The 22,461-nt window shown below is 51.9% G+C and overlaps 7 protein-coding genes across 7 annotated transcripts; 3 read left to right on the plus strand and 4 right to left on the minus strand.

Annotated features, from left to right (window-relative positions):
• Positions 1-104: 104 nt before the first annotated feature.
• Positions 105-4,103, minus strand: Z519_04102 (uncharacterized protein; the record flags this gene model as incomplete). The annotated part of the gene is made up of 1 exon (XM_016761848.1): positions 105-4,103. The coding sequence occupies one exon, from the start codon at positions 4,101-4,103 to the stop codon at positions 105-107; it is 3,999 nt and encodes a 1,332-aa protein (XP_016622186.1).
• A 1,348-nt stretch (positions 4,104-5,451) lies between these two features.
• Positions 5,452-6,190, minus strand: Z519_04103 (uncharacterized protein; the record flags this gene model as incomplete). Its single annotated transcript, XM_016761849.1, has 4 exons — positions 5,452-5,707; positions 5,767-5,923; positions 5,984-6,070; positions 6,139-6,190. The coding sequence occupies 4 exons, from the start codon at positions 6,188-6,190 to the stop codon at positions 5,452-5,454; spliced, it is 552 nt and encodes a 183-aa protein (XP_016622187.1).
• Positions 6,191-7,474: 1,284 nt separating this feature from the next.
• On the plus strand, positions 7,475-8,586 carry Z519_04104 (uncharacterized protein; the record flags this gene model as incomplete). The annotated part of the gene is made up of 3 exons (XM_016761850.1): positions 7,475-8,171; positions 8,222-8,431; positions 8,492-8,586. 3 exons carry the CDS (start codon positions 7,475-7,477, stop codon positions 8,584-8,586), a joined length of 1,002 nt encoding a protein of 333 aa, XP_016622188.1.
• Positions 8,587-9,113: 527 nt separating this feature from the next.
• On the plus strand, positions 9,114-10,330 carry Z519_04105 (uncharacterized protein; the record flags this gene model as incomplete). Its single annotated transcript, XM_016761851.1, has 2 exons — positions 9,114-9,365; positions 9,422-10,330. 2 exons carry the CDS (start codon positions 9,114-9,116, stop codon positions 10,328-10,330), a joined length of 1,161 nt encoding a protein of 386 aa, XP_016622189.1.
• A 6,206-nt stretch (positions 10,331-16,536) lies between these two features.
• On the plus strand, positions 16,537-18,346 carry Z519_04106 (uncharacterized protein; the record flags this gene model as incomplete). The annotated part of the gene is made up of 4 exons (XM_016761852.1): positions 16,537-16,575; positions 16,631-16,668; positions 16,726-18,229; positions 18,278-18,346. 4 exons carry the CDS (start codon positions 16,537-16,539, stop codon positions 18,344-18,346), a joined length of 1,650 nt encoding a protein of 549 aa, XP_016622190.1.
• Positions 18,347-18,836: 490 nt separating this feature from the next.
• Positions 18,837-20,985, minus strand: Z519_04107 (uncharacterized protein; the record flags this gene model as incomplete). Its single annotated transcript, XM_016761853.1, has 3 exons — positions 18,837-19,329; positions 19,668-20,404; positions 20,470-20,985. 3 exons carry the CDS (start codon positions 20,983-20,985, stop codon positions 18,837-18,839), a joined length of 1,746 nt encoding a protein of 581 aa, XP_016622191.1.
• Positions 20,986-21,328: 343 nt separating this feature from the next.
• Z519_04108 (uncharacterized protein) lies at positions 21,329-22,242 on the minus strand (the record flags this gene model as incomplete). The annotated part of the gene is made up of 2 exons (XM_016761854.1): positions 21,329-21,897; positions 21,987-22,242. The coding sequence occupies 2 exons, from the start codon at positions 22,240-22,242 to the stop codon at positions 21,329-21,331; spliced, it is 825 nt and encodes a 274-aa protein (XP_016622192.1).
• Between the last annotated feature and the right edge of the window lie 219 nt (positions 22,243-22,461).

The following is a 22,461-nucleotide window of genomic DNA, read 5'->3' on the forward strand; positions in this document are numbered from 1 at the left end:
CCGTATCAGGCTCGATGCCATTCGAACAGTAGTTGTACAACAACACAGCACACGTCGTCTTAGGCGATGCGTAAGTAATATTCAGACACCGTTGTCTTCCTCCCTTAAACGGCCTGCTCAGCCAGTTGTTCCCCCTGTTCATCAACGATATTCCTTGCAATTCTCTGCGCCGAAGTGATCAACCCGCCATAATGATCTTCCAGTCTTCCCTTCTCCACAAAACTGTTCAGTCTTGCTTGTTCCTTTTCCATGTCCTTTTGAAGGCCTTCCACTTCACTTTCGGCCAACCTATCCTGGAGACTGACGGGGAACGTTTCGCGGCGCAGAATGTCACTGGGGGCAAACAGATGGACCGGCGTCCCCTCGATCTGTTCTAGCAAGAAAACATGCTGTAAAGCGCGGAACAGACTCGACTGCTGCATCTCTTCCTCCACTCGTTCATCATCTTTCCCACCAGTCTCGTTTAACACAAGCCAGTCGTCGCGAATCATCGCTCTTCTCCAAATTAACGCTCGAAGATCATCTTGCTTCGGCATCGGCAGACCACATTCCTCCACGACGTTCAGGGCGAGACTAAACTCTTGACCACCAACTCCAGGGTCCTCTTCTGGAGGTCCGCTCCATTCGACCGGATCCAACAATGTCAGCAGATCGACCAACTCCTCTGCAGTCAAGGGCGTCTGACGCAACAGTGACTTCAAGATCTGCTTCAACTCTCTCTTGAAAGCAGGGCTCCTGATCACTACTCGAGAAGCAAACGTCTCCCCGGCAAGGTCGATCGCAGCTTTCTCATCAAGGGCCGCACCGACCGTGCCCATGATGTGGGTATAGACCTGCTCTTGAATGGCGATCATTGCCAGAGCATCATCGTATGGTTTCAGGTCTCTGTGCTTGCCACTATCTTCATCTGCAGCCAAGCTAGCCAGCTTTCCGAGTGCCAATTCCGTCTTCTTGTTCCAGACATTGCCGATTTCTTCACCAGCAACATCACGGAGTGTCTGTGCAGCATGGTCGTAGTTGTCGCTTGATATCACATCGTGAATCCAGCTGAGCTTGCCTAGGTTCTGGTGGGCCTTTGGAGCTACCCTGAAGAACCAGGTAAGGAATTTTTCTTTCTCTCCATCCTCTTGCCCCTTGACTAAAAGACTCCCGCATTCACCATCAATCAGCATCTGACTAAAGGCGGCGAAGGCCCATCCTTTGCCGAATCTCTCGTAATAGGACTCAGCTCTCTCTTGCATCTCCTCGAGCTTGCGCTGATTATCTTCAGCCAGGGTGGGGTCAGCTTGAGCTTCAGCCACCAATTGTTTATAGTAGTCGTAATGCAGGGTGACGAGATCTCCGTAATATTTCAACTTCTCCGCTAGATGGATCGCTCCAGGCGTGTTGAACAATGCAGTAGCTTGCAGTGCCTGGCCCAGCCTTGCTTGCTCTTCATGATCGAGATTGCTAAGCTCATCCTTCAGTACGTCAGGATCTTTTTCGACGGTTTTGAGATGGCATTTCGCTTGAATGCATTCTTCGCGTACTAGTCGTGAAAATAATTCGAGCTCTGTAGGTAGACGATTGGCCAACTCCTGGAGGGCCATCTTGCTCGGTGCGTCGTACGGCTTTCCGTCCAGATTTGTCGGCATTTTCTTCTTCTTGTTCCTGCCATGAACGAACTCCCACCATTCGTTTAAGAACTTGCATATGTCGTAAATTAGACTCTGGCCAAATCGCAATGGTTCGGGACTTGATGTCCAAGGGTGAGGCATCTCGATCGGAAATCCCGACAAAAGTACTCCATTCTCAAACACTTCATCTCCAAGTCCGTAAAGAGGAGCATTGTCTTCACGAAATTTGAAGGCGGCAGTGTATGATGCGATCCAGAGGTCAACAGCTTCTTTGAAGTAATCGGCGACCACTCTGGGATCTGTCACATCCATCGGTTCAAGTTCCGGGATGCAGCTGACTAGTTCAGACATAAGATGGCCAACGTTCTTAACACTGTTCACGAGCCAATGTCTTACTCGATCTTTCTCCCCTCTTTCCGGGTCGGGGTATTTTTGTCGAGATTCATGCAATGCTCGGAGTGTAAAATCCAAGTATGACATCTCCCGGTCGGTTTGGGGATATTTTCGTTGAATCTCTTCCTGAACCTTCCAGATCGCTTGAGCGGCGGCGAGCTTTTCTGCATTCAGCAGTAATTCGAAACGCGTCAAGCGAGACATCGCGGAAGGATAGTGGTTTATCAAATGTTCGGCAAGATCGTCGAGGGCTTTGGCACGAAGTCGCATTTGCATGTCAATCGAGGGTGCAGACTTTGGAAGATGTTTGGATGATGACGATAAGATCTCCGAGCTGATATCCAAAGCGGCTGCCTCGATTTCGTCATGTGGGAACGATCGGTCGGCGTGCTTGAGGTCCAGTGGATTTTGTTTGATGGTGCCAAAGAAGACTGCTTGTTCTATTTTGCTCTTCGCGGTTATCCGGTCTCGTTCTTCGGCTTCGTCGACATCGACCTCCTCATCGTCGCGAAGATGGGATGTCAACTTCACCATGCCGAAACCCTGCACACCAAACACAATAGATGAATGTTTCTCTGTCGTTTCAAGCGCAAATCCGAGAACCTCGTAGATAGTGGACTCTTGGAATCGAATGCAATCTTGAAACGGTTCGGGCAGTGCCTGCCGTTCCATCAGGAGCTGGGATGATGGAGACTCTCGGATCCTGGCCAGTGAAAACAGGACAATTGCCGTCTCGAAGACAATAAACGCCACAGGCTGAGATTTCGATACACACAGTCGAGGTCTCCAGTGGCTGGGTCGTGAAGTTGATGAAGAATAGCAATTGACGGGGTGTACGACTTTGACCTTCACTCCTTGATCAACTACCATCTCGATGATGTGATACCTCGTCTGCTGCTCCGTTGATGTGGAGACGAGAACCATCATTGGCACACCCTGACTGTCTCGTCGATTCAGAGCCGCACTCGGTCCTATCGAGAGCTCCACATCCAGAACCTTGAACTGCGTCACATCCGGTTCGATTGATTTTAATGCGTCCAGAATTTCGTCCTTGAAGTTGTACGAGGTCTCGAGAGAGTTGCCGACAGTTAGATTCGTATTCCAGAATTCTAGCTCAGCATCCACTGTGGCAATGGCGACGTCGCGTTGGCCCTTTTTTGAACCCCCAGCTTTGACGATTGGCGTCCCTTTCCTTCGATCGGAGCCAAACACATTTCTTATACTCCCAAAGATACCTCCTGACGCGTTTGTGTACTTGCGAAGGAATTGGACGCCGATTCCAGGTCTTCCCATTTGGTCGCGTATCGTCAAGTGGGCTACACGACCATGACTGAGGGAAAGGATAAATCCCGACGGCTCTGCATTGACCAATTCTTCAACGACTTCACCGCTCATCATTCCCGGTATTGAGCCTTGAACACTTGAAACTTGGCCAGGTATGAAAGAGGAGGCGTTGGACAGTGTCTCCCAGTACACAATTTTACCCCATTTTGCAGATACCGCCACGATACCGGGTTCTCCGCCCGCAGATTTTGCCGTGAAGGTCGCATGTGGTAGGGGATCGCCAACAGAGGCGGGAGGGAAGGGGAGTTTGAAGGTGACTACGTCTCGAGAGGGAGGTGTTGATGCGGTCGCGTTGTAGGGCCAGATTATTGCGTCGGTATGGGTCAATGCCAACGCATAACCATATTCGGGAGAAATAACACATGAGTATTGGATGCTCGGTCGGTTTCTGATCTGGTCTGGAAGGGCGGGAAGCTGGGCGACTGTATAGAAGTCGTTCCTAGACAGAGTCAAGCCAGCGTTGGTGTTGGTGGCCCTGTCGGCGCGCTTTTCTGCCTTTTTGGCTCCTCGCAAAGTCAATTCTCTTGTCGGCACAACTGTGACTGCATGTACGTTGCTCTTGCCCTCGCCTACATCTCGTCCTGCCACATCACCAATGCTTGTTTCGGTCAGGGGTTCAAAGGTGTCCCGTCGCAGGGCGGATCGTTTTCGCTTCGCCTGAGGTAATTTGAGGGAGTCTTCCGGGCCTGCTGCCTGACGTGCTCTTTTGGGACGTAGCGACTGGGTCCGCGAGGTGTCTGTAGAAAACATCCTGAACAAGAGAACTCAGACCCCCACGTTGGAGAGGAACGAGAAAGAATCAGGGTCGCCAGGCGATGTGTTGTTGATGACGGCTTGGAATTATTGTTAAATGTTATTGCCGTGCTAAACCCGAGGCGGTCTGGCTTCGCGTTCGTTGTCGCCAAGATGAGTGGTCAAACCGGCAGCGAATTCACCCCTCTTTGGGAAGAGAGTGACCAAGATGACGTGTGCGCCGCTTTTAATGTCACGCGTCCCCAAGACCTCTATTCTTTTCAGTTTGTTATTCCTCTTTTCCTTGGGCGGCTTTGCAAAAGGATTCTATTATTAGGTGAACGCAGTCGAGATATCATTCGAAAACTGTTATTACGTCCAATATACGAGCTTCCATCTCTATACAAGACCACCAGGGGGGGAAGAGGTAAATTTGCTATAATTACAAGGGGAGTTTGAAAGCCAGGAACTCCGTCCCTGAGCTTGATGAACCGACAGATCCAATGCTAGTGCTCAAAGTACCATGTCCTCATGTTCAGTTCCTAGGCATGATGACCGAGGATCCAGGATCCTACCCTTCGCTATTGTTCTCAACACCCCGATGAGGAGGATGGCTGAACATTTCCAAGTAAGCGACCACCAGGATTCTCCTCACAACATCCCAATCAATCACCATTCTGCAGCGTCAAGGTCAGTGTATTCACATGTGATGATGACCGACGCGTCACAACGTTGGATGCAATGTACTGTAAAGTAAGGAAGAGGAGAGAAACTCGAGAGCCGATTGGGCGCTGAAACGAGCAAGTCTTGGACATTCGGGAGCCGGCGACTTGGTTCAGGTGGCCCCATGGCGCAGGCAGCTTGAGGACGTGAGAGGCCACCCTGTCGTTATGTTTTGTGCCAATGGTGTACCTGTCGCCGCTGGAGACCTATGGACTGCAAATGAATTGCTATGGGTAGACTTCAGTCTCCTACCAGCGCTTTCGTCATGTTGTCCGCCCTAGCCCATTGCTATTGACTAAAAAGCAACCCTTCTTTAACTGGCTAAAGGCGACAACGACCTCGCACACACAGGACGATGAATAGGAGATGAAGAATTTAAGGAGCCGTCCGCATACTCTGTTGTCACAATTTCCAGTGATGGTTTGGATTCTGGCTAAGCTAATACATGTCTGCTTGAATCATTTCACTCCATCCCTGGTTCCAGCCCATTCATTCAGTTCAATTGGTTTGTTTGCAGAAGGAAGAGCCTACTGCATGGTGTCACGGTATACATTCATTCAAAGCCCCTTCCTTGAGCGCCATATATCGAGAATGACAGCTGAAGCAATCATCGTCTCGAAACAGGATCTTGTTTGTAGTGTTATTACATCTTCTTGTCTTCGTCATCGAGGCTCCCTCCCAAAGTGCTGGAGTCAATGCTCTCTTCCTTGGAAAGATTAGAGGCCTTCTCGATATCTTCGTCGGTAGGTCCGTGCAACTCCTCCTCAAAAACAGGCTCCGCATCGTGGGTTTCGAACTTTGTCTTGAAGTCACCTAGGACCTGGGTGCTGGAGTTGGATCGACGACGAGCATTGGTGAACTTGTAGTCGTAGTCCTGAATTTCGTCACCCTCACGGCCCCTGTCAACAAGTCAGTGCCTCTGGGCGCAGGTGAAGTCTTGTGTGAGGGGAAGTCATACCAGTTGCCCTTGCCACCGCCTTGCTTCTTCACACCTTTGGGATCGGCATCAATGTGGCCATGTTTGGCGAAGTAGCGAGGGAGACGTTCTTCAGGGAGGGCAGAACCATCAGCGATGGCACTGTGGTTGCGGTCATTTCCTTTGTTGGTTCGGGTCACTTGAGTCAAGGGTGAGTCAGAGCGCAGATGTACAGTGCGGAAGACTGGGAATGACCTACTGATGGAAAGGAGGATGAGGATGGATGGAATAGAGACGGTTGAGGAGGCTAGAGTGATAATGGGATCGCTGTCGTGATGGATTGTCGCTGCGTGTCAGAATCAGAGTCAGTTATAGGAAGTTGGAGATGAGGTTTGGGCAAAGGACAAGAACGACACGCGACCCTGCGAGTCAATTGAGAGACAGAAGCTCGGACCACCCATTGCATGTTGACCATCGATAGATTGGGGAGCGGATATCACATTGAACTCACCACACAATACACTCGCTTACTTTTTGGAGCCGACAGGGGAAGCAATACGAGCAGAGGACAGATCAAGATGAAGCTGTGAGGAGAGAGAGAAGGTGGAAGAGGTTACGATTGACTTCTAAGCAGAAGGGGTGAAGCAGTGAGTAAGTCAGGGAAGAAGAAAGCCGGGCCAGGGTGGAACCTTAGAAAGCTCTAGATGGGATGTTTGCTGTGATTGGGGAGCAAGCAAGCAGAAAGGCCACCGTAGGTTGGCTGCTCGCATGACCTGGTTGCGCTTCTGCCCTTTCTGGCGCCTTCTTCCCCTTAGTTGCCCCTCGCTCCAATTGTTAAGGCGCCTTCCCCGGATTCCTCATCCTCAACCTTTCCCCAACGAGTTGTTTTAGCGCGGGGCTTAGGTCTTTGCTCGCCTCCACTCCTAGTGTGCAGCCCACACTGGCAGCCCCCCATCCACGGCCTTTCATGCAGTTGCTATTTCCCATGATAATAAACGAGGCTGAATGGAATTACCAGACCAGGTCATAAAAGTAGCATAAGCACAACACTCCTGAGTAGTTTTCTTGATAGCCGGTGCGATGGCTGGCGTCAGTTCGATGTGGATCCAGGCGTGACAAGTTATGAGCGAATATTGAGCCACAAAGTCAACTGACAAAAGCCACCAAATGTCGCAAAATGGAACTCCATAGCGGTCAGCATTTCCACATTGTGCTTCAGTCAGACGTCAAGGCCCTGGGAAAGTGGATTGCCCCTGAACAGTCAATAACAAGTACGTCAGTACCTACTTGATACCCACACGGCTGTCTCCTGCTCGAGTGGTGTGAGCGCGGAGGTTTCCGGGACCCAGCCATCACGTGAGTGGGCTGGTGCGTGGTGGGAAGGCTGCTTCATGCAGCATCAGATCTGGTACAAGATATCTTCTCCCGGATGAAAAGAGGGCGTTTGCATTTTCATTTGCCTCAGGCATCCAGGTACCGCGCATTTACCAGCACAGAAATCTCCCACGTGGGTAGGGAATGGATTTGGACGAAGGGGAATTAACAGCCGGGGACTTAGGTATGCAATCTGGTATTGGGATGATGCAGGGCCTCGGGCTTAGCGTCATACCTGCCCCTCTAGCCCTCTAGCGCAGAAACAAGTCTCGATTTCTAATCCCGGCCTTTTATCATTCTTGTTGCTTCCTCGACTTCTCTGTACGACCCTCCCAACTAACTGGGTCCTGCGATTGTCGTCCATCTTGCTGCCACAATGTCGCCCTCTGTGCTCATGGACACCTCCGACGATTTCGTCATGCCATCCTCCAAGGCCCCGCAGTCCTCGCTCCGCACCCTCCTCCTTTCGCCTCCGTCGCTCTCCTCACATCAAGAAATATTGACCAACGTGTGGGAAATGCACGACCGCGCCCACACCGACCTGCAGATGTTGGACAGGCTGTCCCTCGGCCTAGTTTCTCTCCCTCAGTCCTGCTATGATGTCATCATGATCCTCTCCGATGCGGATGGATCGCGCCGCGAGAGTCAAAATCTGATCAGTCGGGACATGCTGGGCGTACTGGTCAAAGCATTGAAGAGTGGCGGACATTTACGCAGCCAGGATGGAACTTTTGGGACTGCGGATGGCCCAGAGAAGAACGAGACCATCCTCGCTGGCCTTTCTTTTCAGCCAGGTGTGGGGTTCGTTAAACCAAATTACACCGCACAAGATTCGGTTCCTTTGAACTTCGGAAAAAGGAAAGCAGCACAGGTCGCTGGCGGTCTTAACAACAACAATAACACAACGAACGGCGAATCTTTGTCGCTGCCAGTAAACGGCAAGCGGAAGAGCATGGACGATGCTCTGCCGGCGGGCGTGGGATTTGACGACGGAATGGATGGCTCAGACGATGAATTAATTGACGAAGATACGTTGCTGGACGAAGAGGATTTGAAGAGGCCTATTAAGATCCGTAAGTGGATTATCATTTTCAATGGCAGTAAACCGGCTAACAGTACCAAGCCGCTGAATGTCAGCCCAAGGCGAAGCGACGCCGAGCATGCAAAGACTGCACCTGCGGGCTCGCCCAGAAGTTGGAGGCTGAGGACCGAGCCCGACGGGAGAACGCGGACAAAGCATTGAACACGATGAAGTTACAGGCAGCTGATCTGGCCGAGGTCGATTTTACAGTGCAAGGCAAAGTTGGAAGCTGTGGCAACTGCAGTCTTGGAGGTGAGTATCCCTTTCTTGCTCCTGGCATGGTCCTCTCCTAATGTGCGGATTCCCCATTAGATGCATTCCGATGCGACGGCTGCCCATATATCGGGCTTCCTGCCTTCAAGCCTGGCGAGGAGGTTCGGCTGTTGAATGATGAGATTCAGTTGTAGAGGTGGATACAATGAGTTTCAGGCCATGGCGGCGGCGTTCCGGTTGGCGGCACCTTTTAGACTACTACTGGTATGTATCACAGATGTAAAGTCCTCCATGTAGGCGATGAGTGGAATAGCCTTGCGAGACCTGGGTACAATACAATTCCTGCGTACAATTTAAAACTACCTAGCCTCGCTAGGTACCTACTCCGTACACAAAGAAAATTCATCTTTTGCTCCGGGCAATGCGGGCCAATTCCGAGGCTTGACAAGAGGGCTGGACGAATCATGTCCGTTGCGATTGCCCAGTTGTCATCCTTCTCCACAAGTTCGCCTGCTCACATCCACTTCATCCATTTTTGTTTTATTCTACCTGACCGACTTGACCGACTTGCCCACTCTTGCGGAAACCAGTTTCCCTACCGACAACGTGGTGGCTTCGCTTTGACGAACATCTTTGATACCCTTGGTGCCTCGTCTTTTCTCTCACCTCCACGCTCCCGCCCTGCTATCGTCGACCTCCACCCCGTCTCCCGCCCTTGGCCATGTCCTTCTCTTCCCTCGTTCAAGACATCGCCTTCCGCGACTCACCGTCGCAACCGAATGCGCGGACAAGTGCTAGCAATGTCAGCAACAACGACACTCATTCTAGCATCTCCCGGCCATCGCAGGCTCGTTCATACACTTCCACCGCCGCCACCAGCGTGAGCATTGCGGGCGACATCTCAAGCCAATTGCACGCCGGCTATAGCCATCCACTTTCAAGAGCATGGCAAGCAGAGAGACAATTGACAAAGGTTCGCATTCACTGTCTTATTCGAAGATATAATCACTACTCTAACACGAGGTCAAGTCAATGCTCATCTACCCCATCTTCATTACCGACAACCCCGATGAAGTGACTCCTATCCCCTCCCTCCCCAATCAAAACCGTCTGGGTCTGAACAAACTCGTTCCCTTCCTCGCACCCCTTGTCCAAAAGGGGTTGCGCTCTGTCATTCTCTTCGGCGTACCCCTTGCCCCCGACGCGAAAGATGCTCTTGGCACAGCGGCCGACGATCCCGAGGGCCCCGTCATAAAAGGCATTCAGCTCATTCGTCGACACTTCCCGCAACTATTTGTGGTTGCTGACGTTTGTCTTTGCGAGTACACCTCTCACGGCCACTGCGGGATCCTCCGAGACGACGGCTCCTTGAACAATGCCATGAGCGTTGAACGCATCTCGGATGTGGCAATGGCATACGCTCACGCCGGTGCTCACTGTGTAGCGCCTTCCGACATGAACGACGGGCGCATCCGCGCCATCAAGCTCAAGCTTATTGAGTCCGGGCTGTCGCATCAAGTCAACCTGATGAGTTACGCGGCTAAATTTTCGGGCTGCCTGTACGGACCATTTAGAGATGCGGCGGGGTCGTGTCCGAGCTTTGGCGACCGGAAATGCTACCAACTGCCTCCGGGTGGGCGAGGACTTGCTCGTCGCGCCATAACACGAGATATCCAAGAGGGTGCCGATATTATCATGGTGAAACCCGCCTCGTCATTCCTTGATATTATCTCGGACGCCAAGGAAATTGCAAAGGATATGCCCATCGCGGCATATCAGGTGAGTGGAGAGTACGCCATGATCCATGCCGGAGCCAAGGCGGGTGTGTTCGATTTGAAGACCATGGCTTTTGAAAGTACTGAGGGTATTTTAAGAGCCGGAGCAGGGATCGTGGTGAGTTATTTTACGCCAGAATTTTTAGATTGGTTGAGTGCCTGAATGTGATGAAACACGACAAGATGAGAAGAAATGGAAAGTTATGAGGAAGCGATGGTCGCGTGAGACTTGTACAGATAGATAGTCTCCCTTATGTGGTCAGGAACTGTAAGCTCCTGGTGCTACCACAGTGCCCAGCGGGGTTGGGATTATTGGAAGAGACGAAGCGAATGGCATGTTCTATGATACGGGTGCCTTCAGTAAAGGTGTTCAGGCGAGACATTTCTGACGCTGGCTTGGATGATACATGGCACGTTACACCATTGGAGAGGTGAGGGGATGAGGTCAAGGGCAAGGAGAAGAAAGCAAAAGAGCAAAAAGAGCAAAAAGAGAAAAAAGCAATTTACCCAATCTCCTCCAATTTCCTCGACCGCGACGTCATTGCATCCCTCCCTGCGTACTCGAATTCGCTCAGCCCAGCATGGTACGGATGTCAAAGTCGAGGTCTGGATACCTTTGTCGTACAAGAATATAGAGTAGATCCATTGGTTCCCATGCTCATCTCTCGACCACCCACCCATCCTGGCTCCTGTCACGTTCCCTGGCGTTCCCGGCATGTCCTTCAGAAGTTGATATTTTACGTGTCTACGAGAGAGAGTGTGTGTGTGAGTGTGTGCTCATGACAATTCCCCTCCCTGCTGTTCCTGTTCCTTCCAAACAAATCTTGACAAGTGAGTGACTGGCGTGGTACTGTACTGGTGGCCTGCGAGCCCAGTAGCCGGCCGGTAGTCGAGCGGCGCATGCGTGCATTGTCTACCTCGAACTTCCCCCTCCTTCTCCGGTTTTTACCCTTGCTCGTCTTTCTATGGATTCTTTTCGTACGATGGTTTCGTCTTGTTGGTCTGACTTCCAAAGGACAAGGAAGATGAACTTGCATGGCGGGCCGATAAAGGCGATACATATTGCATGGATGGGGAACTACATGGTCCTCCGTACATGCTATACATGGTATATGCCCTGGGACGTACCAGGACGTACGTACCCGTCGGTAGCTGGCTAGTTGCTGATTTTCAGTTATTTCGGTGAACAGCGAAGGAGGTATGTACTTGTTACTCTTTGTAGATCCATTGGGTAAGCGTCCTGCGAGAGAAATTCATCGAATGACCCATCGAATGGTCCCCGTGCGGGAGGGGTGTAATTTTCGGATCTAGATTTGAAATTCACTACTAAATTTTACCCGGCAAAGGGCGAAGAGGAGGGGGGGAGAGGGAGAGAGGTATTTTGGTGGTTGGCATTTGTGCAACGCGACGACGGGGGACGGGGACACAAGGGTGAGTGAGTAAGTTATCTTTTTTCATTTTTGTTTTATTTTATTTTCGTCTTTCTTCCCAGTTCTGCCCTCAACGGTGCAGGTCGGGAGGGAGCAAGAGCTGATCTGGGTACGGACGGGTACATACTTGCCAGCACGGCACGTATGGCTCGCTCGCTTGCCTGCTCTCCTCGCTATGGTTGTTCTCGTGGTCGCACGCAGCGACAGCCCGAGCTCCATGGCGGTGTTTGTTCACGGTCCACGATTCAGGATGTGGCGCGGGGGGAGGACCGGGGAGGACAAGACAGGGATAAGGACTGAGAGACTGAGACGGGGAGAAAGAGTGAAAACGGCGAGCCCCATGTGCGCCTGAGATGTAAATAAATGGCTTCTTCCTGTTCTTCTCGTCCTTGTTCTCGCTATAGCCCTCCTCTGGCAATTCTGCTTCTCTTACCCTCATTTCTCTGGCGAAATCATTTGCGCCAATTTTTCCGTGTCTGGTGTCGCCTGACCGTTGACCCGAGGGAAACAAGAAAAGAAAGGACGCAACAATGAAGCTTTCCTCCATCCTCTACTCAGGTCTCGCGGTAGTAGCCACTGCTTCTGCATACAGCATCGACCTGTGGAGCAAGTACGACTACCAAGGGGATCAAGCAAAATTCGTAATACGCCTCCTCTCCTCCTTTTTATTTGAGATCAACAACCTGCCAGTGCCAAAATACACTCACTGACAACGAAGCACAGACAACCGCGTAAATCACACTTCCCTTTCTCACTACGATAATACGGCGGAGGATAAAGGAAGACAGAAGCTAACCAGTTAACGTGAGATGACATAGTGGCATACACAAGGTCACCTGGTCTGGGGGAGCGGGTTCGTGGATATGGAAGTCCGACTTCAAGGATGGATGCTGTGTGGTCTTTTGTCGGGGAAGCACGGTGAGAAATCCTCTTATTCTCCCACTTCCCTCATCTTTGTTCCTTCCTTTTATATTCGCTGACCCCTCTCTGTGTGGAGTAGAATGTCGGGAAGTATTGTCAGTCGGCTGAGAAAGCAGAATCATCCGCAGGAGCGAACAAAGTCGTCATAGGATGCGGAAACACCACCTTGAACTGCTAAACGGATCCTTTTGCCCCGTAGAAGGGCTGGGATGATGTTCTATCGTTGACGATCGATCACCCGAACCCTCTCAAGCCATCCCTCAGTTGAAATAGATGTGCCTCCGTATTCAACACGCACTCATCCAGACTGATCGGATCCGCTCACTGAGGAGATAGAATTATTTCAAAGTTTCCGACTAGAGAATCTGACGCTTCTCATGTACTTTTCCTCCTGAGTCATTCGGAAAGCGGAGTGATGAATCCCCGAACTCTGCCAAGTTTGGGAGGCAGTCTGACATATATGCTGAGGCCATAAGCTGCTATCAATCCTTACAGGGTGCACGCGGTGGGTGCGAACAAGTTGATCGCACAGGTGCCTAGGTCCTGGTGAAAGCAACTCTGAGAGTAGCGTTGACAGCTTCCTGACCCTCGTATTCGAGGCCATGCAAGGTGTGGCTAGGATTCACCGGAATCAGTGGAATGATGTTCAGTAAATGAATGATTGTTAATACAGCGAAGCCAATCAGATTGAACTATTTCCATGGCACATTCCGCTGGCTCCATGACAAGTCCCGAAAATAGACCCCTCGGTTGGAGGACAAAACGAAGACAGAGGAAGCGAAGCCGGCTGAGCTTTGTGGCCAACAGAGAGGGTTATGCTAGTAAGCAGCAGGCGGCATGAGCGGCCGCACAAGATGCAGTTAGCGATAATAGCAGCTCCTTGAAGGTCACGCAGAGAGGTATGTAATTGAGACGAGCTCTGAGCTCTCTCAAGGACGCGGCTGAATGAGTCTCGCGGATATGAGGATGGGGAGTCGTCGCCATAGGAGCCTAGAACTAGAGAGTAGCCCGTCCCAGATGGGCTTTGATGATCAGGAGAGGTTGCATTGGGGGAGTTTGTCAGAAATTGATTTGATGTTGATACAAACGCGCCAAGATCCGAGCAGAGGCCAATGCCATGTGGCTCAGTGGAGAAGATGAGGGGGACGCAGGGAAAAAGCAAGAGCAGTTGATTGGGACGGCTTGACCGCAAGATTGGAGTGTGTGAGAGATGAAAGACGCAGGTAGGGCAGGCAAAAAGGACGGTCAAGAGTCAAAGACCCAAATCAAGACAGTCGTTAGTCCCGTCAGATGGCAATGCACAAATCAGCCTTAGGCCTCCCTTTGGTCTCTCTCCTTTGGCCTCCTCCGCTTGTCCTGTCCCTCCAGCCCTTTCTCCCTCCTCTCCATGTCTCCATGTCTCCATGCCCTGTCATGTCCCTCTCTTCTCTCTGTACCGCCTATTCCCACTCCCCTCAGAGTTCTAGAACCTCTGTTCCCATCAGGCTTCATCTTTTCATAGCAGGCATGACTGCGCCTGACAATTGCCGCCCCCCCTGCCCCTTTCCCCCTGGCCCCCAGCATACGTATCCCCTATCAAACTGTTCAATTTACTGCCGCGACCACGGAATACTTCGCCTCATGCAATAGTCTCGGAACTCTATGCATCCATCGAGCACCTGCAGCTTCCCTGACTGCCCTCTGACTGGACTGTGTCCCTTGATTCTTGCTGCATCTAGTGCAGAGTGCTCTAGTGCAGGGTGCTTTTTCTGGAGGAAAACATTTCCGCAAAGTCCTAGGGGCATCCCCAGCATTGCATAGGGCTGAGTACCCTGCAGCCGCCCGATGTCGACTGCATCCAATCGCCGAGCCTCTCATGGAATGTATTTGTGAATTCTCCGGTACATAGCTGGCCTCGGCTCGCATTCGCCAACAATTGGATCCTAAGTTGCCGTGGGGGGTTCGATTGACTTTGGTCGAGCTGCAACTGATCAACGTCGGACGGGATGGCAATGCCGCCTGGGGCCTCACCAGCCTTCACATCACACATCATGGTTGTATTTTTGTGCTGCCACGATGACCCCCTCGTACCTGTTAACCCTATGTTCTAATTTCGCTCATACCGCTTTTTGGCAGATCGGTGAAGCCTCCCTAGCCTCTCGTATGCGCCAGAAGACGGCCATGCTGGCTATGCCCCCGCTCTCAGCCTTATGCCCAGGCACCTGCGCGGGTCTCGCACCCTCTGCCGACATCGCTCCTTGGCTCAGTGTTGGCATTGCGCGTTGAGCAACGCATAAGCTACGCATCAAAGTGCATTGGCACCATTGGCATCAGTGGTAAGCAAGCTCAGGCATCAGATTGTTAATTGACTCAACCTCTACACACTCCGCACCAGCACCATCCTAATTCGCTTACCTCCGCTTACAACCGAGCGTATTCTGGAAAAAGCATCTCGCCCAGGCAACAGGCAAGAAATGCGGTTGCAGATTATGTAGGCCCTGCAGATCGCTCCTCGATTTGTCTTGCCTTAGGCCGAGCAGCTGAAAAGAGGGTTCCGCTTCATATCCGCGTTGCGGTGATATTGTAGAGTCATGTTGTCGGCGTGATCGACCTCCAGAACATCTTCGCCGTCATGTGCGGGAGACAAATGCTACCATTTGCAGGCAACGCCATTGGCAGAGGAAGTAACATACTGTCTAGTCTTGCGCCAGAGTCCGAATCATCGGTTCTTTTGCACTTTATTTACTCATCATGGTATCTTCCGCGAGAACACACCTCATCAAGGACCTCGAACTCGACCGAAAGACGCCTGAAGCAGCGGTCGGTACAAGGGAGGCATGGGTCTCTTGAGTTTGCCGACGACATTAAGCCCTATGGCCCTAACCAAAGTGGACTTACATACATATCTCCACCTGATGACCCGTGTCTACTACTGGAACGTCCTCCTAGGTATGCTCCCGGGCCCGCCCTATCAGACCTAGAGGTGAGAAGTCAAGGATAGATGGGAGAAAAAACAGCTCTGTCAGCAACTGCCCACGAGGAGCGCTACCTTGCGATGCAGTCCCAATCATGTTCAACGACCATCGTGGCGCTCTTCCACTATCTGATCTCGACCCCAGAGTCGGATTCTCTTTCGGCCCTCTCTACAGTAGGCCCTAGGTCCCTATTGTTTCTCGCCCCGTGGAGGTGGAAAGGCACAGCCTAAATGTGGACGAGACCGCTTGATGTCTCTGCTGCTGAGCCACAGTCGTGACTTCGTCGGATGAAAAGAAATGGACTGTTCCAGTTCCCTGACTTGCACTTTACAAGTTACAACTAACGAGGGACGACCAGTGACAGGACCTCCCCGACCAGTCCTTGTGCTAGGTTCCACCCATTCCGATTCAGCTCAAGTACCTCTGGCTCCACATGGTCTCCCAGTGGTACCATATCAACAAACGATCTGCTCAGGACAATCTCTCAGGAACACAAGACCCTAACATAGCCGCGCAATGGTAAGTCAACTCAAGCACGATACCACCGAAGAGAAATAGAAAACAAACCAAAGGAGGAAGGCAATGAGGCTGAGACTTGATCTTGTCCCTTGGGGCCTCCAGACACCACTGTTATCCCTCCTTCCCCTAATTATCCCACCCCTGCGTCTTTCCCTTATTATACAGAGCGCATAAGTTGAAGGTTAATTTGTCCCTTACCGACCCCAATATCCGGGACACTATCTCATTACCCGCCTAGCCAACTACATCTGTTGCACGGCGTTTATATTGTTCCTCACCGGGCCTTTCCTGTCGGTCCTGTTTTGCTTCCTGAAAAGAACTGCATACTCACAATCCCAGTTTGATAGGCTAGGCCTTGCTTCTCCCACTTCAACCTCGACCTGTCCGAAGATAAAGTTGAATCTCTTTGGATACCAGTCCAATCATCGAATGCTCGAAGATATATCCACAACTGCCATGGGCAGTGACCCGACTGCTGTCAACCCCAAAGAACCTCCTCCACTTCCTTCTCGTACGATGCCAGGCGATAAGGCGCGAACGAAAAAATGGGCCCCGAAGACGTTCAATGGGTGTCTGACGTGCAAGTGTGTCTCAAATGTCTCCTTATATTCTTCCTTATTCCTGACAAGACGATTGAAGGCGAAGAAGGATAAAGTGCGACGAGGGAAAGCCGACGTGTCAGAGGTTGGCGAAATCCCGACAATTTCATCAATTCTTTCACTGATATGATCCAGATGCATCAAATCAAACATCAAATGTAATGGATATGCTGCACCCAAGATCAGGCTGTTTGAACCAGCATCAGCATCAGCAGCTTCATCCTCGACACAGCCACCAGCGGCAGACACAGGACTTCTATCTGGACAGGAGTCAGCAGTCCTCTACGACAGTCAAACGAATTCCCGCCTCGAATCTTATCATCATCCTCAACAACTCTCCCTCGTCCCCAGATTCGGCACGCAGGAAGAATCTCAGTCCTTCCAATTCTTCCTCGAAAAGACCTCTGACCTGATCTCAGTATACTCGCAGCCGTATCTATGGACGGTACTCCTGCCTCAAGCCACATGGCACCAACCCTCTATTAAACACTCTCTCATTGCACTTGCCTCGCTACACCAATACCTCACCACGGTCGGCCCAGCCTCACAAAGAGCAAATCAGAACTTCGTGTTCCACTACAACAATGCCATCCGCGCCCTGGTGGCGGACAAGCCGTCCATTGACATTGTGCTGGCGGCATGTGTCATCTTTTGGGCGCTGGAGAACTTCAATGGCGGTGGTCAATCGGCCATTGACCACATGCAAGCTGCAATCAAAATCTTAGGGGAGTGGAAAAGTAAACGTCGACCAAACGACCCTGCAAAGGACTTTATTACCAAATACATCGAGCCAACGATTCGAGATGGCGTCAAATTCGCCTCGAAATGCCGGGTTGAGGAGTTGGCGGGCCAGATGAGCGCTCTTTCTCTGACAACACGCGACGTGAGGATCATGAACTTCGACTACCCTCAATTTAACAACCTGGAGGACGCAGGAGACTATCTGGGGGACTGCATCAACAAGATTCTAGTACTGAAAAGCCAGGCAAAGGCACCGCTCTCTCCAAGTCCCGACCTCATCGAACAGATGGAAGAGCTGGACGCCCGCCTCTACAAATGGATGAACTTGTTCCAGAACCTCACGGCTACGGGGCCCGTATACATCCGACGCATGCTCGTGGTGCACAACGTCACGGCAAATATCCTGTTAGATCAACTCAAGACACAAGCACAATACAGCAGCACGACCGACGAAGAACAGGAACAGGAGGCGCGTCGCTGTCGATTCGACTTCACAGTCATTGAGGTCGAGGATATATTGAGATACGATCCACTTGCCACAGTGGAGTCCCGCAGGAAGAAACCCCCGAGTCTAGGATTCATTCCACCCGCCTTCCTGGTGGCAACGACAGCGCCGAAACCAGAGACCAGGACAAGGGCGATCAACTTGATGAGGATGTTGAATGTGACCGAGGGGCCGTGGAGCACAGAGCACGCGGTGCAGATTGCCGAAGGGATGCTGGAGATTGCCCGCGACTGTGCTGTTCCCATCTCGGCAGTCGACCTGCGGCACATGCACTTCGAGTTTGACGAAGGCCGCAGGGTGTTGAGTATGAGATGGGAGCCAGAGGACCGGGCTGTGCTGAATGTGAGCATGGTCAAGCGCATCAATGCTCAGAGTATGAACTGGAGGGACTCGGTAAGTCGACTTTTTCCCATTGTGCTTGGGACTAACACTTTGCAACAGGATATGTGTTCATTTATCAGGAGATTCGGCTACCAGTTCCCTTCCTCGGCTTTGATGCAGTCTTCATGATTGATACGAAATGACCATCCTCTTAGCGATCTGTTTGCACGGAATTGGGAAGATCAGAACAAAGTGAAAAGGGTCAACGGGACGGAATCAACAACAGAAGCTCACGGTTACTTTTCAGCACAAATGGTTATGTTTCAGGATCCTCTCCTCCCCCCGGGCGGAGCTCTTGATGTGTCTTATTTCCATTCCCCCTTTCCCTTTGACTTTTGGAATTATGACCATAACAACAAGTCTACGATATCACGGCGGTGTTCGTCAAATGCATTATTTAGCATGGCAGTTAGCTACATTATACAAAGCGCTCATTTGTCACCAGGTGCATAAGGGACGAACGAACGCAAAGATCTTACAGGTTTCATTTGCATGCAATCTCATTTTAGAATTATGCTTTGAAACCTTCGTTTCTCTGTGCCCCTTTTTTTTGGGCGTCGCCCCTTATCTGTCTCGTTTGGCTGGCCGGCTGGCTGACTGGCTTGGAAGTTCTCTCATTTCATCTCGGCAGCGCAGAGATGCCTTGACCTGTGCTCGGACCTATACCCGTGCCCGTGCCTGTAGTCGTACCCGGGTGGCTCTGACTCTGACTGCCCTGCCTCGACGACTTGGCCGCACTCCCCGTCGCAGCCTCTTGTTCCAAGAAATGCTGCCACAGTTCCGCCAGGGTCTCCCGCGAGTGCGGACTGGTCGCGCTGTCGGGCCCGGCTGCGCCGAAGTAGTCGGGGTGGTTGAGCGCCGGCGTGCTCGGCGTCCTGTGCATGATCGGCGACCCAGGCGCCGGCGCTGCCAGGGATCCTAACCCGCGCAGAGAATTGAAGCTCGAGGTAGGAGGTGCCGTCGCGGTGGTGCCGGGCCTGGCCAGGCCGGCCTGTTCGCGCTGCTCGTCCGTCCAGCCCAGCAGGGCGGCGATGAGCTGGAGGATCTGGAATTTCTTGGGGTCCGACCGGTCGAGCGCCAGGAAGTGTAGGAGGTGGTTTGTCACTATCTGCCTGTATGGGCCGCGAAAATTCAAAGGACGGCTTGTCAGCGAAAGAGAACACCATTGATTGGTTGCAATTTCCAAAGAAGGGTTGAAAAGGGAGCAGGGTCTTAGGCTGAAAAGGGGGGGAAAGGACCTCAGCCTCGTCAGGTGGCAAATGATCTGCGCTTTGGGCGCAATGATCTAAATTTATAGTTCTTACACCGCATCATCACCAAGCCAGAGGGTCGAAATGCGGAGTAACGAGCAATCGGGTAACGATGAATCCATGACTCGGAGTTGAAAGGGTAAGGAAGTTGCATCGCTGATAATGCAAAGAAAGAAGGATGGGGGGAAAAAAAGACTCACCTGTCCACGTTATCCTCGGGCTTGCCCTTCTTGAGAAACCTCAGCGCTTTGGTAAGATGATCGTTGAGAATCACCGCTTCGTGCCTCAGTTTGCCGATCAGGAGGTTCTTCTCCTTGACTTCCTTTTCGAAGGGAAGGGCTCGCTCGAGTTTCTTTTTGGTCCCCTCCAGTTCCGCGACGGTAGAGTCATAGATCGATTGGAGATCTGACAACTGTTTCCTCAGTGCTTCCTGTTCCTTCTGGGAGGTTTCGACCAGTTCTTTCAGCTCCTGTTTTCGCACCGTTTGGATCTCCTGGAGGGCTTTCTGCAGGCCGTCGACCGCTCCAGAGTGGGTGTCCCTCTCACTCGCTGCTTTCTCGTACGCTTCCTTTAGCGAATTCAATTGTTCCTCTAAATCGGCGTTGCGGTCTGCCAAGTCCTTCCGCATCGTGCGCTCTTCCATGGCGAGAACTTCCCAGTCGTGCATAGCCTGTTTAGCATTCTCGAATTCGTCACGCATGTAGGCTTCGGATTCAACGAGTTCTTCTTTCTCCTTGAGCCAATTTTGCTGAGAAAGCGTCAGGCGGTTGCGGAGGGTGGATAATTCTTTGGATTGTTCGGCTTGTTTTTGCGAGAGGTCGACGTTTCGAGCAGTGAGTTCTTCAACTTCCGCGGCGCGGGCGGTGTAGCGTTCTTGAAGTTCGGATCTTTGTTCTTCAAGTTCTTCTATTCGCGTGCGCGCTTGTGCTAGATCTTCCTGTAGTGGTGATTTCGTTAGTCTGGCTGGCGGGTCTCCTGCTCGCCTGGTCAAGAACCACGTACTGCATCGGCCTTTAATCTCTCGCCCAACTGCGACCGTATAGTGTTCACTTTTCCTAGGAGGGACTGATATTGTTCTTCTGCGTTTTCCTTCTCGGCCTGCGTGTCTGCCAGCTCTGTCTGGACCGCCTCGATTTCGGTGGCATGCTTGGCCTGCAGCTCTTCCAGGGACTTCCGCAGCTCGGCCACTTCAAGACGCAGAGCATCGCGGTCCTTTACAAGAGCATCAAAGCGGGCAGCCGCATCGTTGCTCTCGTCGACCGACAGAGCTTTGATCCCATTTGCGACAGCAGCCGTACTGGCACCTTCGTCCGTCAGCTCTTCTGCGGTGGGAGAGGCAGCAGGGCGCTCTGCTTCTGGCTCGTCATTTTCTTCTTCGTCCTCGTCGTCGGGCCCGTCGTGGGCCTCGGTGGAGTCGACCACCGGCGTCGAGGGAGCGTCTGTCGATGCGGCTTGCGCGTTGCCCTTCTTCTTGGACCTTTTCTTCTTCTTGGATTTCTGGTCTACCACAGTCAGCATGGGCGCACTTTGACTGCATCAGGACATACACGGACCTCCTTGAGGCATCGAAGACATGTTTGGGGAGGACATGGTCTATTCTGGGTCTGGAACAGCCCCGGACATTGAGATGCTGGATCTCGAAAGGTGTCAATTGTTGCTTGGCGTAATGCATTGCGCAAAACGCAGGTGCTGGTATCGGGCCCGCCCGTTCGCTTACAATTCGACCGAAGCAAAACATTGTCCTACCGAGTTCGCAAGCTGCCAACACAAAGGGTGTCCATGTACAGGATACCAGTGAAGAAATCATTTGCCAAGCCTCATTTCATATACAGGCCATTGTAAACCGAAGTCAGCTTGGGAATCATTTCAGCGTTTCCACAAACAACCCTCTCATCCCCTTCAAGAGAGTCCCGATCTCCCTGGTCGCATTCAACCGGTCCACGACCTTTGCGACTTTGGCGGCCTCTAACCTAGGCCTCATGTAGACCACGTCATATTTCCCATGCCCAGTGTCGGGCACCAGCAGTTCGAAGAGGGCCTCCCTTTCCTCACCGCCATTGCCACTACCTTTCACAGGCGGGAACACAAAAACAATCCTGACCTTGTTCTCATCCCCACTGCCTTCGATTCGACAACCCAAATACGTCTCCCAGAAATTCAGTTCAGGCCCGTTCAGTCGGCTCTGCCCCTCCATCTTCGCAGCGTATTCCCTCTGAGCCTGCAGCTTCGCATCAATCTGTCGCTGTGTTTGCGCAATTGCGGATTTGAGACGGTCTCGCTGGGCAGATTGAGCTGCTTGGTGGGATTCCAGTTTGGAGATTTGCGCGTGCATCTCGTTCTTCTCTGCCTGTTCACGGGCGAGGACCTGGCTGTGTGTTGACAGAGTGGATTGCAGAGTTACGATTTGTGTGCTTGCCGACCGCTGCTCCTCTATAGGGTCCATCAGTATCTCTCTCTCTCTCTCTCTCTCTCTTTTCGGCAATGGCAATGACTTCTGCGGAATGTTTTCCCCAGCTTACCGTTCAATTCCCCTAGACGCGCCCGAAATTCATTCCTCTCTTCTAGCACCCTCTTCCTCCCTCGTTCGATGAATGCGTCGAACTTGATCGTGAAATCGGCCATGCGCTTTCGTAGATCGTCAAAATTGAAGTCAACTGCGGGCAGCTGCGTGAGGGGGCTGTCCGAGTACGACATGGGCGTGGCCATTTGCGATTGCGACGCGCGGAATGAAGATGTGCCGGCAGAGAATGTCGATGGGGGGATAGCGGTGGCCATTATCGCGACAGAGTCCGTATTGCTTCGGTGAGGCGATTTCAGGAATTACTGCAAGCTGTTATGAAGTGAAGTGTTGGATACACTGGCAACTGCAAAGGTTGGGTGCGCAGCGCACAAATGCAGTCGACCGGGCAACCACCGCCGAGCGCCCCGCAGCTCATCGACCAAACACCACAGCTTCACTGCATTGTGTTATGCTGAGAAACAATTATTATATTT

The sequence above is a fragment of the Cladophialophora bantiana genome (assembly GCF_000835475.1).
Source record: "Cladophialophora bantiana CBS 173.52 unplaced genomic scaffold supercont1.5, whole genome shotgun sequence".
Classification (NCBI taxonomy): domain Eukaryota; kingdom Fungi; phylum Ascomycota; class Eurotiomycetes; order Chaetothyriales; family Herpotrichiellaceae; genus Cladophialophora; species Cladophialophora bantiana.